We start from the raw sequence: 13,890 nt of genomic DNA, 5'->3' as shown, positions 1-13,890 counted from the left end.
GTTTTAATATAAAAAGTACAACTGAACTGAACTACGCTAAATCCATAATTACACTTTAAATTATTCACTTGTACAATTTAATTTATTCAACGTTAACCAAGAAATTAACATCACCTAAAAGATTAATAAATGCTTTCATTTTATCATCAGTTTTTCTTAACTAATGTTAATAAATGGGGGCTTATTGTGAAGTGTTAAGACATATAAAGAACCAGAACATGCTTTCATTCATTCATTCATTCATTCATTCATTTTCCTTTAGCTTAGTCCCTTGGTTATCAGGGGTCACCACAGTGGAATGAACCACCAACTATTCCAGCATAAGTTTAACGCAGAGGATGCTCTTCCAGCCGCAACCCAATACTGGCAAACAGAACATTTTCAATCACTTTATTAAGCATGTCATATGCCTTTTTTAACATGTAAATAGGTCTTCAAACATTCTGTGCTGATATAAACGCCATTTGCCAATTCATCAATCTGAATATTCTGCATTCTGAAAACGTAGATGATAAATAATGATTCAACTTGTTCTGAAGTGCTCACAATATCATGCGGGTTCATTATCACATACATTTTTTTCATCAAATACTGGCACGTGTCTGATAAGCAGAAGCAACAGGTTTTAATTTAGCTTTTCCTCTACATACTTGTACACACTTAAAGTGCCAAGACCACAGTTTTGGCCTGAACTATTTTTAATCTTCTGTTTAAGAAAAGAGCTGTGTAAAGAAAGTCATGCAGGTATGGATAAACATCAGTCATTTTTGAGTGAACGGTCTCTCTAATTCTGTCCTTCAGAGCATAGTTTTCTTGTACATGCATGCACAGACATGTCTAATGATGCTGGCTTGCATACTGCACGTGTTTGTATGGTTTTCAAATACACTCTTTAAATTATTTCCACATCAAATGTTTCGGAACAGAAATGTGAGCTAATCTATGATGGGTAAAAGCAGGCCTGTAAAAAAGCCAGCCTGTTTGTAAGATAAAAACTTGCAGTGGTGAGGCAAAGGAAGTATAATTCACACCGCCCACTTGTCTAAAAAATAGCTTGGTGTTTCTTATGGGTCAATGCCTATTCAATTCAACCTGTTGCAATACACAGACCTGCACTTGTATTTGTCTGTCTATTTCCTGTGGAAAAATACTATGATGTGTCTGTCTGTCTACATGGTTAATGAAGGGAACTCTTGAATCTTTACTTGTCACCTGCTTGTCAATTTAAATTGAATTAATCTGCTGCTATTTCTGCAGATGTTGTACTTACTTCTACCACACAATTTGCATATGCTATATTATGTACCGTTTGACAACGTCTGGCTGTAATGGTAGGTTAATACAGACAGTTAAACAGGCCAGAGTCGATCATATAATAAAAGGCAGATGATCTATAAATGTTTGAACGATATCAAAGATCAAGGATGATGTTCATAAATGTCAGGTCAGTGCATGTTTATCATTTGTATTGGGGGAAGTTGAGATGTTTTAAACACACACACGCATACACAGCATTTAAAATGAATTGACTTTAACTGTATTATTCATCATTTATTTGTGTTACATGTGTATTACATTGAATTATATATACACTCAGTACCGGGTTGGACCCCCTTTTGCCTTCAGAACTGCCTTAATACTTCGTGGCATAGATTTAACAAGGTAATGGAAATATTCCTCAGAGATGTTTTTTTTATCTTGACATGACAGCATCACACAGTTGCTGCAGATTTGTCTGCTGCACATCCATGGTGTTAATCTCCCGTTCCACCACATCCCAAAAGTGCTCTATTGGATTGAGCTCTGGTGACTGTGGAGGCTTTTTGAGTACAGTGAACTCATTGTCATGTTCAAGAAACCAGTCTAAGATGATTCACGCTTTATGACATGGTGTGTTATCCTGTTGGAAGTAGCCATCAGAAGATGAGTACACTGTGGTCATAAAGAGATGGACATGCAGCAACTATAGTCAGGTAGACTGTGGAGTTGACACGATGCTTAATTGGTACTAACAGGCCCAAAGTGTGCCTATATACCCACCACACCATTACATCACCACCAGCAACCTGAACTGTTGATACAAGGCAGGATGGATCCATGCTTTCATGTTGTTGATGCCAAATTCTGACCCTACCATCCGAATGTTGCAGCAGAAATTGAGCCTCATCAGACCAGGCAACCCTTTTTCCAATCTTCTATTGTCCAATTTTGGTGAGCCTGTGCTAATTGTAGCCTCAGTTTCCTGTTAGTGGCACTCTGTGTGGTCTTTTGCTGCTGTAGCCCATCTGCCTCAAGGTTGGACGTGTTGTGCGTTCAGAGATGCTCTTCTGCATACGTCAGTTGTAACGAGTGGTTATTGAGTTATTGTTGTCTATCAGCTCGAACCAGTCTGGCCATTCTCCTCTGACCTCTGGAATCAACAAGGCATTTGTGCCCTTAAAACTGCTGCTCTCACTGGATATTTTCTCTTTTTCGGACCGTTCTCTGTAAACCCTAAAGATGGTTGTGCGAGAAAATCCCAGTTTATCAGCAGGTTCTGAAATACTCAGTCTAGACCACAGGTGTCAAACTCAGTTCCAAAAGGGCCACAGCTCTGAAAAGTTTAGTTCCAACCCTAACTAAACACACCTGATCAAACTAATTGAGTCCTTCAGGCTTGTTTGAAACCCACAGGTAAGTGTGTTGGAACTACTGTAAACTGTGCAGGGCTTCGGCCCTTTTGGAACTGAGTTTGACACCCCTGGTCTAGACCATCTGGCACCAACAACCATGCCACATTTAAAGTCACCTAAATCACCTTTTTTGCCCCATTCCGATGCTCGATTTGAACTGCAGCAGAGCGTCTTGACAATATTTACATGCCTAAATACATTGAGTTGCTGCCATGTTATTGGCTGATTAAAAATTTGCATTAACAAGCAGTTGGACCTGTGTACCTAATAAAGTGGCCGATGAATGTATATATCTTTTATTGTATTTATTATTATTTATTTATTTTGCTAAACTGTTGTTATTTTTGCTTAAATACATTTAGCTTAACTTTATTTTCACACAAGGTCGATGTGTTTTAAAATATAACAGTTATTTATATAATAAGGCTAAAAATAAAAAACTTAGGTATAGTATTTTCAGATTTTTTACAAATGTTAAATTATTATACATTTCTTTACATTGAATCAGTCTTTCACATCGTTAACCTTATGAGTCATTTTACTTAAATTACTTTAAAATCATTTAAAACGTTTACAATTCAGTTGAAACACGATTAACTTAAATAAATTATTATAAACATAAAAGCAAAAGTTGTCATGATGACTTCATTCATTCGTTTTCCTTCGCCTTAGTCCCTTATCATGATGACTTATTGATGATAATTGTTTTCAGTGTGAGGTTTAAAGTTTGGCAACTAATCACCTCCCAACACTACACACTTGCTCCTGCAATGCTACTATCCAACAGAGAAGGCGCTAAAATGCATTTTGTACACGCCACAGAACATGAAAACAGCATGAGGAAGACCACAGTTATGGTAACCTTTTATCGCTAGTAGTAGAGTGCGAAAATGATTAGGCAACTTTAACAGCTGTGCTGTATGCAGTGGTTGTGGACTATTTCGAAACGCCAGACTGTCAGAAGTTTGCATTTGTCTGCAAGCAACGTCATGAGACAGGACTTTTTAGTTTCCCTTTTTAGCAGGAGTCATGTTGCTATTTGGTTCAGGCAGACTTTTAAGGCTAACACATTTTCGAACGAATACAATAATGCCAAACGACCTGTTTAATAAGAAAACGGCGCGTTTACATCGCAGTGCATGCGACAGCGAGGTGAATTCGAATTGTGACGATAGAACCATAAGCGCTTCACCTGAAACTATTACAGATGAAGACAGAATCATTCATGAACTCCATCAGGACGCTTGTAAGGTAAGAGCCAAACAAAAAACTTTATAAACTACACTGGTGATACAGTTATAGCCTGCGTTTGTGAATAATGTGTGGAAATGTGTAGCATTATTAGTTAGCGTGAAAAAAGTATAACGTGGCTTAATGTACCTAATCATCAATAAGAGATACCCACATTTCTGACAAACTTTACTTGTAAATAACCCTAAATACTGTTAAAAGAATAAGTCCCAATTATATAGATTAAGTGAAAAACATCACGTTAAGTGTTTCCCCTATTGAAGTCTATTATAAGGAAAGAACTGTTGCTTAATGTAACTTAATCCGCTGGGGAAACCAAATTTCTATCAAATTTTACTCATGATAAGCAGTTTTTGATGTCAAATGAATGAGCTCTAATTTTAATAAGTGAAAATTATTACATTATGCGTTTGTTTCCCCCACTGAAGTCCATTCACGTACCTCAACAAGTGGGGCACACCAAAAATGTATCAAGTTTTACTTGTAACTACCACTAACTACTATCAAAAGATCAAGCCCTGATTCTGTTGATGAAGCGAACAATGTCATTTTAAGCATTTTACTCCTTGAAGTCATTATATCAGCTTAATTTAGTTTAAATTAACATCTGGGGTCCATTCTTCGTAGCTCGCTTAAATTATCTAAGATGATTTGGCAGATCCTGGATCTTTTAATCTTGATTGCTGATCTCTGGCTAATTTGGTTGCCTATTCAAGTTTCTTAATTGGTGTAAGAAATAGCTGGCTGTTTAAATTAATTTTGCATCAAAATAGCATTTTGATATCGATAAAACTGCAACTTTAGCAAAGCATCAAATCATTGTCAAAAATGTATCTTGACTGCATAAATTGTTATTGCTTTAATAAAAAGTTGAATATTAAAATTAAACTGAAGCTGGTTGGTACCTTGAAATAGTAAGCGATTGTATCTAAAAGTCCATATTAAAGAGCCCATATTATGGGTTTTTGAAAATTCCCCTCCATGTAGTGTGTAACACAGCTCTAAGTGAAGTGAAGTATCCAGCTAAGGCTTAAATCTGTAAGAATACAGTGTTTAAAACTGTTGATTCATCTATAAAAGAGTCGAATCATAGTGCTTCAAACGAGTCGCCTTGATACCGACTCATTAGGTGTTTCGCCATGACGTACGAACGAAACAAAGTTTTTCACGTGCACGCGCAAACCCGGGAGATTTCAAACCTGAGGCCCCGCCCTCTGACGCAGTAACCCAGACACACACACACACCCACAAACACACGCACACCCACAAACACACGCACACAAACATGCCGGTCGATTGAAGTCACACTGCAGATGGATATATTGAGTCTCTACCCAAAGATGAAACATCAGCATTATAACCAAGCAGTTGGAAACTTCTGGAAGCTACATGCTACAAAGAATACTTCATCTGAGTTTGTTAAAGGAAGGATCAGTAAAGAGTAACTGATGGACATCAGGATGGGTTTCTTCCTACATTTCTCAAGTGTAAGTACGTGCGGTTAAAGTTGTTGCCTCGTTTACTCTAGCTTGCAAATGTATTTAGTTGTGATTTGTTACTTGTAACCGCGTGTACTGTATCAGGTTAACTGGATATATTATCTTATCGCGTGCAAAGTCACGTTAAAAACGCGACGCGTGCTGTTTGTTTATGGAGCTCCGTGCTAGAGTTCTGCTCCCGCGATTTATTCGGAAATGTATTCCCGCGCCGCAGAAATCTGGCGCGGGGAGAGAGAGAGAGCGAGAGAGAGAGCGAACGAACGAACGAGCTTTGTGTACTTTGTGCTGTGTGTGTGTTTTTATACAGACAGCTTGGCTGTCTGGACTGTATACTGGGTGATATTTGGTTGTGTTCTCCGCTCTAGCGGGACCGGGCGCGGCGGGCAGAAAACGGAGCGGGTTCTCAGGCTAAAACCTGGCGGGTGCGGGCTGAAGCGGGAGCGTTGTCATCCGGAGGTGTGTGTGTGTTTTTGTGTGTGTGTGGTATGGCGAGTACACGACTGTCTCCTTCGTTCGGTTATCCGTGGCACTATCCACTCGCCATAGTGTGGCAGCTAAAGTCCACGCCTACACTATCGAGCGTGTATGAACTGTGATTACTTTTTAAATTGCTGATTAGCTATTGGCCATTTCCCTCTCTGACTGAAGGCAGTCGACCAATCGCGACAGACTGTCATCGGTCCAATCAGCGCAGATTAGCTCCGCGCTAAGGAGGGGTTTGGGAACAAATGAATCACTGGACGATTCATACAGGAGTCGCTGGGATAATTAGATAAAAATAAATGCAGATTATAAGACCATGAAAGTGTTTTTTGACCTTGCATGCATATTAGTCTGTTGTTGGAGACCCTTACAACCAAGATATGACCTTATTTCATGTATAATATGGGCTCTTTAATAAATATTCTCTTTGAACCCCGTGGGGAGAACCGCATCGTGACAGTTTTAATATATATTCATGTATATATGTTCATACATGAAAACCAATTCTAGCCATATTTTAACCGATTGTGCCCCTCTATCTCTATTGGAGGTGCCAGTATGGTTAAAAAAACACTATAATGTTAACTATAAATTACTATAGTATCTTTTCATGCCTGACGACTGAAAATAGAGCTGTTACTTTTAACAGATTTTTTAAAACTTTTTTTACCCTGTTCCTGGAGAGCTACTGTACCTTCCTGCAGAATTCAGTCCCAACCCTGATCAAACACACCTGAACCAATTAATAGTACCTAAAGCAGCATTTGATAATTACAAACAGGTGTGTTTGGTCAGGGTTGCAACTGAAATGTGCAGGAAGGAAACTCTCCAGGAACAGGTCAGGTGTTGGTGACCCCTGCTTTAAGCTGTATAGAAGTGTCTTGAAAAATATCTAGTAAAATATTATTAACTGTTAATCATTAGAAAAGAGTTATTAAAACTGTTATGTTTAGAAATGTGTTGAAAAAAATCTCTAATTTTAACAGAAATTGGGGAAAAAATAAACAGGGGGGCTAATAATTCTGACTTCAACTGTATATATTGTACCACAAAAAAATAGATATCTTGACAGGCCTAAAGTTAAGCTTTTTATAAGCACTTTAGAAGGTCCCTAGTATTAGCAAATATCCATTGTAATCGTGGAATGTCCTACATTTCTTTTGGTTCTACGGATATTTTTTACACTTCGATACAAAAAACAACAACAACATACTAGACTTCTTGCATACTAGTAAGGCTATTTAAGTATATGGAAGTATGGAAGACTGGGTCATTTTTTTAAAGTTCCTTTTGGCTGTCAGGAGCGATGTAGTTTGATGGCCGAGGGAAAGTTATGGAGGACCCGTAGAGTTGGAGGATGCACAGACAGTGTCAGCTTCACTATGGAGCCAAAGGATGGCATCTGAAATGGCATGCCACGAAAAGTGCCTCAGGCCCTTTTGGCATCGAAGGCTGTCATAGATGAAGCCAGCGCTCTCTGAGGGAGAGTCCGAAATGATGCTTGAAAAACACATTTGTAGTGTGTTTCTGTAGTATTTTCATTACTTCTTTTAAATATTAAAAGCACCTGTACTGTATTTGTAGATATTATACTATTTAAATGTGTTTTTATTTATGGAACACTGATATTATCACCTGAGAACATTCCCAAACAGATGATAACCTGCTAATTGCGTCTGTTTACAGAATGAGAAAAGGACATATATTGACCCTGTAACCGGATACAATGTGTTCACTGAGTTTGCACACAGAAAACGAGGAAGATGCTGTGGAAGTGCTTGCAGACATGTAAGCTCAAGATTTTTCTGATGTTTATTTTTATGAGAGGTCTGAAAGAAAGTGTCTGTCAGTATTGTGTATATTTCATAGTAGGTATTTTTTATTCAGAGTAAAATTTGGTTGAACTTTTAATGGATAACACGATGCTGAGACAGGATAAAATCCATTCTGTCAGTAACCCACAATGCATAATAAAAAGCAAACGGTTTGCAAGATGGTACGTCTTTTTAAATGTAACTTTACTGTACCCATATGTTAACTCTAAGCCTCTTGTTTTTCTCTACAGTGTCCATACGGGCAAATTAACGTGGAGGATCCTGCTAAGAAGAAAACCTTCAACTCTTTGTTTTATGTATAGCAGTAAATGTGAAGATCGGCTGAACAACTCGTTTTGTGTGCTCCACGTATTGAATTTGGACTTCTTTTAATGCGCATTCGTCTTACGCTGCTCTGTTTAAAATGATGAAATACGCTACACCAGATGTGCAACCCACACTCCAGGAAATGGTTTGAATCACATCTATCCACAGTGATTTGACTTACAGGAGCTGGTGTGCTCCTCTGTCAGATGAATTCCACTAGCGGGAATTTTTGCAATGATGAATATTCATATGGTTATAGGCGATCTTAATTTTGACAGCTGTCAATTCTGACTACGTCCTTCCTCCTTGGAAAATATTCAGCCATAAAAAACACAGTGGAGAATAAAGTTTTTCTTAATGCATGTTGGCATTACATATCTTTAATGGTCGCACTTTGTGTTGTAAGATTTTGAATGTTTTTTTTTTTTAAGCCTCTCTTTGATTCAAATAATAGCCTGCATTTGTTTGATCCAAAGTACAGCAAAAATAGGATTAAAATAAAATATTTGAATATTTTTATCTTTATAGTTCTCAATTCAAATTGAATATGTATATATAACCACTGTATATGATCTTTAAAGGTGCTCTAGCAACAGACGCTAGAGGTCATGGTATTTAGCCTCCTTGTTAGAGCAACTGCCGCTTCGATCCCAGCTCAGATCGGGCTGTGTGCAATAGGACTGGTGGGTTACATGTGGGGACTCATCCGGGATGGGAGGGAAGTTTATAGGGGTGAGTGTAATGGAGGCTAGCTAACGAAGCGCTTTGCTGGTAAACCTCACACCTCTGACAGACACTAGAGCACGGATGTCCAGACTCGGTCCTCGAGGGCCGGTGTCTTGCAAAGTTTACTTCCAACCCCAATTAGACACACCTGGGCTAGCTAATCAAGCTCTCATTAGGCATTCTAGAAACATCCTTGCAGGTGTGTTGAAGCAAGTTAAAGCTAAAAACTGCAGGACGCCGAGTTTGGACACCCCTGCGCTAGAGACCTTGGCCTTTAGCCTCCTTGTTAGAGCAACCGACTCCCATACAAAGAATCGCCGGTTCAGTCCCAGCTCAGAGCGGGCTGGGTGTAGTAGGACCGGTGGGTTACATGTGAGGGCTCGTCTGGGATGGGAGTGAGGTTTAGGAGAAGGAGTGTAATGGAGGCTAGCTAGCAAAGTGCTATGCAGGTAAACCTCACTCCTCTGACCTCTAAAGGTGCTTAGTGACAGATGCTAGAAGCCATGGTCTTTTGCCTCTTTGTTAGAGCAACCAACCCCCATACAAAGAATCACTGGTTCAATCCTCTCAGACTTGGCTAGGTGCTGTTGGACTGGTTGGTTACATGTCTGGTATAAGAGTTAAGTTTAGGGGGTGAGTGTAATGGAGGCTAGCTAGCGAAGTGCTATGCAGGTAGACCACACTCCTCGCCAGACAGACGCTAGAGGCCATGGTCTTTAGCCTCCTTGTTAGAGCAACTGACCCCTTACAAAAAATTGTCGGTTTAATTAACTTAGACTAAGTGGAGTAGGACCGGTGAGTTACATGTGGGGGCTCATCCAGGATGGGAGTGAGGTTTAGAGAGTGAGTGTAATGGAGGCCAGCTAGTGCTATGCAGGTAAACCTCACTCCTATATATATATATATATATATATGAATGATATAGCATATGATGTGTATTTGTGTGTATTTCGATCTTTCTAATCATCAAAGAATCATGAAAAAATGACCATTTTACTGTTAGTAAATATTGATAAAAATAATTTTAAGAACTGTTCCCTGTACAGCAAAATAGAATATTAGAATGGTTTCCAAAGGATGATATGACTGGAATAATGGTGTTAAACATTCAGCTTTGGAATTGGGAATAAATTACATTTTAAAAATGTATTCAAATAGAAAAGTTATTTTAAACAATACATACATTTTTAAATGTTACAGTTTTTACTTTGGATCCAATAAATTCAGGCTTGGAGAGCAAAAGAGAATTGGTATTAAGAAGAGGTGAGAAAAAAAAAAACCCGAATTGATTGTTCTGTTCTAAAACTTTTGACTGTACTGTGTGTTGTGTGTGTGTATAATCCATCTGTAGAAAAAGAGTTCATAAAATTGTTTTGATTTTAGTATTTATTATTATGTACACTAATTAAAATTGCTTAAAATCTTATTGAATAATTCTGTTTTATGCAACAACAAAAAATGAAACTAATGCTGTTTCAACAGGTTTTATTGGATGTTTGTTTGCATGTACAGTTTACACTGCGAGGTAACCGTCAAGGCCTCGTGGACAAAATGTAATCACTCAGGTCCCTGATGGCTGTATAGAAATAAAGAGAAAGGAGATTAACCAATAAAATGTTTGTGTGTGTGTGTGTGCGCGCATTTTGACATAATTATTTATTGGTTAGGGTAAAAATATATTGCTATACAGAGTAAATACTTTGTATTCATTTTAGTGGTCTGGTATATCCTAGTTACTAGATCTATCTTTATATAATAATCCTATTAGATTCATATCTCACTGTGGCTTCCAGAGATTAACACTGGCCTTTTTATCCACTAAATCTGTGATTTCAGCACAAACACTGTAAGTACACAGATTACACAGCGATTAACAGAAATCTCTTTATGTATAATCATGTGCAGTCATTGTATTTACATGATACTGTGTGTTGTAGATATGCAAAGCCAAGTCAGATTTTTGCCCCAGGCACTGGCCATCCAACCTGTCACACAGCATCGCAGGTCAGGAACAAGGAAACGGGTTCTGAATGCGGGAATGTGTATGTGGCAGAGCCCTGTCCCAGCTTTGCCGACTGGCGCCGAGCGCAATATCAGGCGGCGGGAGGGTCCCAAGGCGGGTGCACATTTATCAGGAGCAAGGCCCTGTGAACGTCGACAAGGAGATTCATGATCTCAACAGTTCCAGTGAGGACAGGCAGGCGAGGGGCTTGTGGCATCGTCAGTCCAGATGAGAGGCAAATTTATTTGGGTAAAACCTAAGATGAGGCAGCGGAGCGTACGGCAACAACATTTCCAGTGGAATGGCGAAGGTGTCACACTCATCAAGTACCTGGGCCTGCCTGCCACGGGTCTGCTTGTTTTGCCTAGGGACTTGTCTGTCACATTAAAGTAGATGCATTGCCATTCAAGACCCTTCCCAGTCCTAGTGCCTGACCATGAAATAGGCCAACTTTCAAGTCTGCCTTATTCCTCTGCATCATATGACTTCAGAGATCGCACAGTGTTGTCGTTCTCTTTTTCCCTTTCTGTCCCCTCTTTCTCTGTTTCTCAGTATTTGGTGACTGAGACGCAAATGCTACACAATGCTCAGTCCCTCAGAGCACAGACAGATTTCAAGAAAACTTGCTTTAGCAAACAACTCACAAGCCATGCGCTCGCTAGTCTTGTCATGCACTGGGATCAGGTGTGGGAATCATAACAACTGAACAAGAAAACATGCAAGTGAGGAAAGGGAAAATGAGTCTAAAACCTCAAGGGACTACCTTGGAAAAAGAGGAAACTGGTTATGCTTGAGTAGCATCTCCATCCAGGAGATTCCTTTGGTATCCAAACTGAGCATCTGGTGAGATCTGTTTATTTCCTCTGTCAGTTAATTGTGCATACTAGTTGGCTGAAATCAGGGGTTTGTTGCATGAATATTTCAGCATGGCTGGTTTTTATTATTGTCATTCTCTGCTTATCAATGTACCTTTGTTTCGTGTACAGGTCATTAAGGTCGTACACACCTAGGTTCTGGCTTCAGTAACACTAAGCTGTCTCACCGATAATTCCCTCTGAATTGAAACGCACCCAAGCTGCCGTGGGGGCTACAGTTCCTGCATCTGCAGAGCTTTGGAGTCCGTCACCTGACCTTCAGCCAGAGCATATGCTGCAGCAGAGTCCATGCACTGCCACTTTTCTAGAGGCACAGAGGAACTGTATGCTTGGTCCAGCTTTCAAACGTATCGCTGGTCCAGGCAAACCATCCTTTCCAGCTCATGGGGACTGGGGGCAAGCCCTTGCAACCTCAGCAGCACAATGGACTTCTGCCGCTCCCTGCCATTCAAAAGCCCAGGCCAGGCAAGGGATGACACGCGTTGGCTGCGAGGAACGGATGTCAGTGGAGTGATGGCTGGAAAATCAGTTTCAGCATCTGGGCTGTCCCTCTGAGTGCGTGTGGGTGTGTGGTCCATAGCACCATTGTTGGCAGTGTTTGTGTGTGTGTTGAATCAAGCTGTAGCCGAGCAGCCCGTCTGGTCATGCAACAGAGACAATGTCATTCAGCCTTGGGGCTGAAGGCTTACCAAAGTGGTCAGATGGACAACTGGCTTCCCTGTGGTTGCACCAGTGCTCCTGAAAAAGCTCACCGCATCTGACTGACAGTCATAGGGCCAGATTCCTTTGGACAGGGCTGTAAATAGCTGCACAAAACAGTAGGGCATCTCCCCAAGACCTCTTGCAGTGTTCCAGCCAGACTGTCTGGCCATATCATGCCATATGTGGCACCGTTCATGCTGGATCAGGTGGTCGACTCATTCCGGGAGAAACCTTAACTTTGACTATTGTTTTAAGGTACAGTCTTGGCGATGTAGGGTAGATGCTTTCCAATTCCAACACAGTGTGCAATGCCAGTTGTCTTGATGACCCAATGCAATTTAAACCTATAAAATATATCAGAGGCTAATTTATACAACTTTATTCACTGTTTAACACAATTTTTAAACAGATGTGCCTCCAAACCTTACCCCTCATTCGAAGATAAGCAAATCATACTAAAATGTATGAACAAGAATTAGCTACTAAATCAAAAAGTTACTAATTGCTGTCATATACCATTGAGAATACCTATATTTAGCATATGCAATGGTTGTAAATGATTTGTTCTCAAAGGTAAGGTAAAATCTCCTTTTTTCTGCCATAAAACTGGTGCTTTAAAAGTAGAAGTTTACTTTGTTTGGCGTTATTCCACGACAAAGAAAAAAAGTATTTAGTTGATAAGAGTCACGCACAACATCTCGATCTACATTTAAAGGTATTTGTTGTTGTAGATCAGTCAGTTTCACCCCTGTTCCTCAAGACACCCACAGACACTGTACATTTACAAGGTTTTATTTGTCTTTCACTCCTATTTCAGAAAGTCTGAAACCAGAATCAGGTATTTGGTTAGGAAACATTCAAATTCTGCAGTCTTGGTATGGATCCAGAGACAGGGTTGTGAATGACTGTACATGCTTTAAATTGCTGTTTCCCAAACTTGTTCTTGGAGTACCCCCAAAGGTACCCATTTTGGAGCTTACGCACACATTTCAATCCATGGGGCTTTTAGTAATGAGCTGAATTAGATGTGTTAGATTAGAGTGACATCCAAAAGTATTTGGAGTCATAGTTTGTTTTATGAAAACTAATCAGGCAATGGTGAATGTCTTACTGCACATTGGGACACAGATGACTCAATTGCCTGCAAACACTTTTATAGACTGGATTAAAATGTCACCGATTTTATTTATCAACAACATGGCTGTTTAATATGTCAGAACTGCAATCTTTCTGGTATGATTTGTTTTGTTTATGGTGCAAGTCATATGCCCTCACTCTCCAATTTGCTCAGCTTGGATGACTAAAAAAATGTGAAAATCATAAGTAAGTGAATACCCAGCAAGCATTTTTTTTTTTTAATTAAAAGATGTCTTATAGACATCTAAACATAGTTGTCTTGGCTAAAGCGAGGCTAAATTTGGGCTGTCAGTGAACATCTAATAGAGTCTAAGAATAGGCCAAAACTATCGACTAGTCATCAAATAAACAAAAATGAATGACTACACATATAAAGTCAGTCTAATCTGTATATTTGACATG

General features: G+C 39.5%; 1 protein-coding gene and 1 long non-coding RNA gene across 3 annotated transcripts in view; one reads left to right on the top strand and one right to left on the bottom strand.

Moving 5' to 3' along the window:
* Nucleotides 1–3,526: 3,526 nt before the first annotated feature.
* si:dkey-121a9.3 lies at nt 3,527–8,408 on the top strand. The gene is given in 3 exon segments (NM_001099256.1): nt 3,527–3,923; nt 7,592–7,693; nt 7,971–8,408. Coding segments are annotated over 3 exon segments (396 nt in total). The 5' UTR covers nt 3,527–3,701; the 3' UTR covers nt 8,043–8,408.
* A 1,833-nt stretch (nt 8,409–10,241) lies between these two features.
* LOC147831578 (uncharacterized) overlaps nt 10,242–13,890 on the bottom strand; it is a 34,839-nt gene continuing 31,190 nt past the window's right edge. For both annotated transcript variants that reach the window (XR_015522047.1, XR_015522048.1), the window contains exon 3: nt 10,242–12,695. This is a non-coding gene — a long non-coding RNA (uncharacterized LOC147831578). The remainder of the gene's footprint in view (nt 12,696–13,890) is intronic.

This window comes from Danio rerio, chromosome 22 (genome assembly GCF_052040795.2).
Source record: "Danio rerio strain M-AB ecotype USA chromosome 22, GRCz13ab, whole genome shotgun sequence".
Taxonomy (NCBI): domain Eukaryota; kingdom Metazoa; phylum Chordata; class Actinopteri; order Cypriniformes; family Danionidae; genus Danio; species Danio rerio.
The sequence above is the reverse complement of the archived record's forward strand: the minus strand, read 5'-3'. Positions and strand labels throughout refer to the sequence as shown.